At 59.9% G+C, this 1320-nt stretch overlaps 1 protein-coding gene across 2 annotated transcripts in view; it reads right to left on the bottom strand.

Moving 5' to 3' along the window:
* The window catches only part of TBCD (tubulin folding cofactor D), a 99902-nt gene that overhangs the window by 73153 nt on the left and 25429 nt on the right, over positions 1–1320 (bottom strand). For both annotated transcript variants that reach the window (XM_015560118.1, XM_006753037.2), the window contains exon 9: positions 403–539. In XM_015560118.1, coding sequence (XP_015415604.1) covers positions 403–539 — 137 coding nt within the window. The remainder of the gene's footprint in view (positions 1–402; positions 540–1320) is intronic.

The following is a 1320-nucleotide window of genomic DNA, read 5'->3' as shown; positions in this document are numbered from 1 at the left end:
CAGGAACTGCCACCTGGGGTGAGAGGGGGGCCGGTGGAGAGCTCTGTGAGCTGGGAATGTGCGGCTGGGGCCAAGGAAGTTGAGCTCGGAGCTCCAGGGGAGGCCTGGGAGTCTGAGGTACGCTGGGAGTGAGGTGGAAATGAAGGCCAGTAGTGGGAGAATCTCAGGGTCCAGGACCCCAAGAGCCACGGGTATGGATGTTGTCATGGGGTTGGGGCTGGACTGCAGGCCACATGCTCAATGGACACAAAGAAGGTCATGTGACAATGGCACAAATGGGCAAGTGGGGGTGCAGCCAACAGACTGACCTCAGAGCCTCCACCAAAGCACTGCAGGGAGCAAGTGGGGCCAAGCCTCGTCTCCCACCCACCCAGACAGCCGCTCCGGCTGCAGGCCACACACCTATCACACTCTCCACCTCCTCGGGGACATCATAGCCCTCCTCGCTGTCAGGAGTCTCGACATGCGTCCGGGCCTCCCTCTGGCTCTGGGTGCCGGCCTGCAGGTTAGCAGCCAAGGAGCGGCAGCCACGCTGGTACCTGCAGGGACCACACTTGACCTTAGCCCCACTGTCATAGCTCAGAGCCTAGCAAACAATCTTGACAATGGAAATTGACAACTGAGTGTCACTTGGGATCTGCACCGAGACCACCAGGAAAGATGACTAACAGTAGCCACAGAATCAGACCCAAACTCCCAAAGACTCAGAGTCCTCAGTGCCAGCTGTCACATCTGCAGGTGGAAAGGCAGCCGGGCAGCCTTGGAACCGCCCGCAGGCCTCATCCTCACTCACAGGGGCAGCACCTGGTCACACATTCCACCTCCCAGCCCATCACCCCGGCGCTCCAGCTGGTCCACTGCCCTCACCCACAGACACTGTCCTTCAGTACAGGGAGCCTGTAGATTCTGTCTGCCACCCACCAGCCTCCTCCCCAACCAGCAGAGGCCACTGGCACCATCTCCCGCGAGCACAGGCTGGTTCAGCTGTATGATTCTGCCCAGCTCTTGACTCTCTTGCTGCCTCAGTTTCCCCACCTATAAAATGCCCAACACAGAGGGCTGCAACAATGACGGATGAGAGGATGTGCACCAGGCACTCAGACCAGGGCCTTTCCTTCTGGAAGGTGGCAAGCACACAGGACCTGCCTCGAGGGTGGCTGGGACAGGCCTGGTGCATTAAGAGTGCCCAAGTCGCCGAAACCGGTTTGGCTCAGTGGATAGAGCGTCGGCCTGCGGACTGAAAGGTCCCAGGTTCGATTCCGGTGAGGGGCATGTACCTGGGTTGCTGGCACATCCCCAGTGGGGGATGTGCATGCTCCT

This window comes from Myotis davidii, unplaced genomic scaffold, assembly GCF_000327345.1.
Source record: "Myotis davidii unplaced genomic scaffold, ASM32734v1 scaffold211, whole genome shotgun sequence".
Lineage (NCBI taxonomy): Eukaryota > Metazoa > Chordata > Mammalia > Chiroptera > Vespertilionidae > Myotis > Myotis davidii.
Note: the sequence above shows the minus strand (reverse complement) of the source record. Positions and strands in the feature narration are given on the sequence as shown.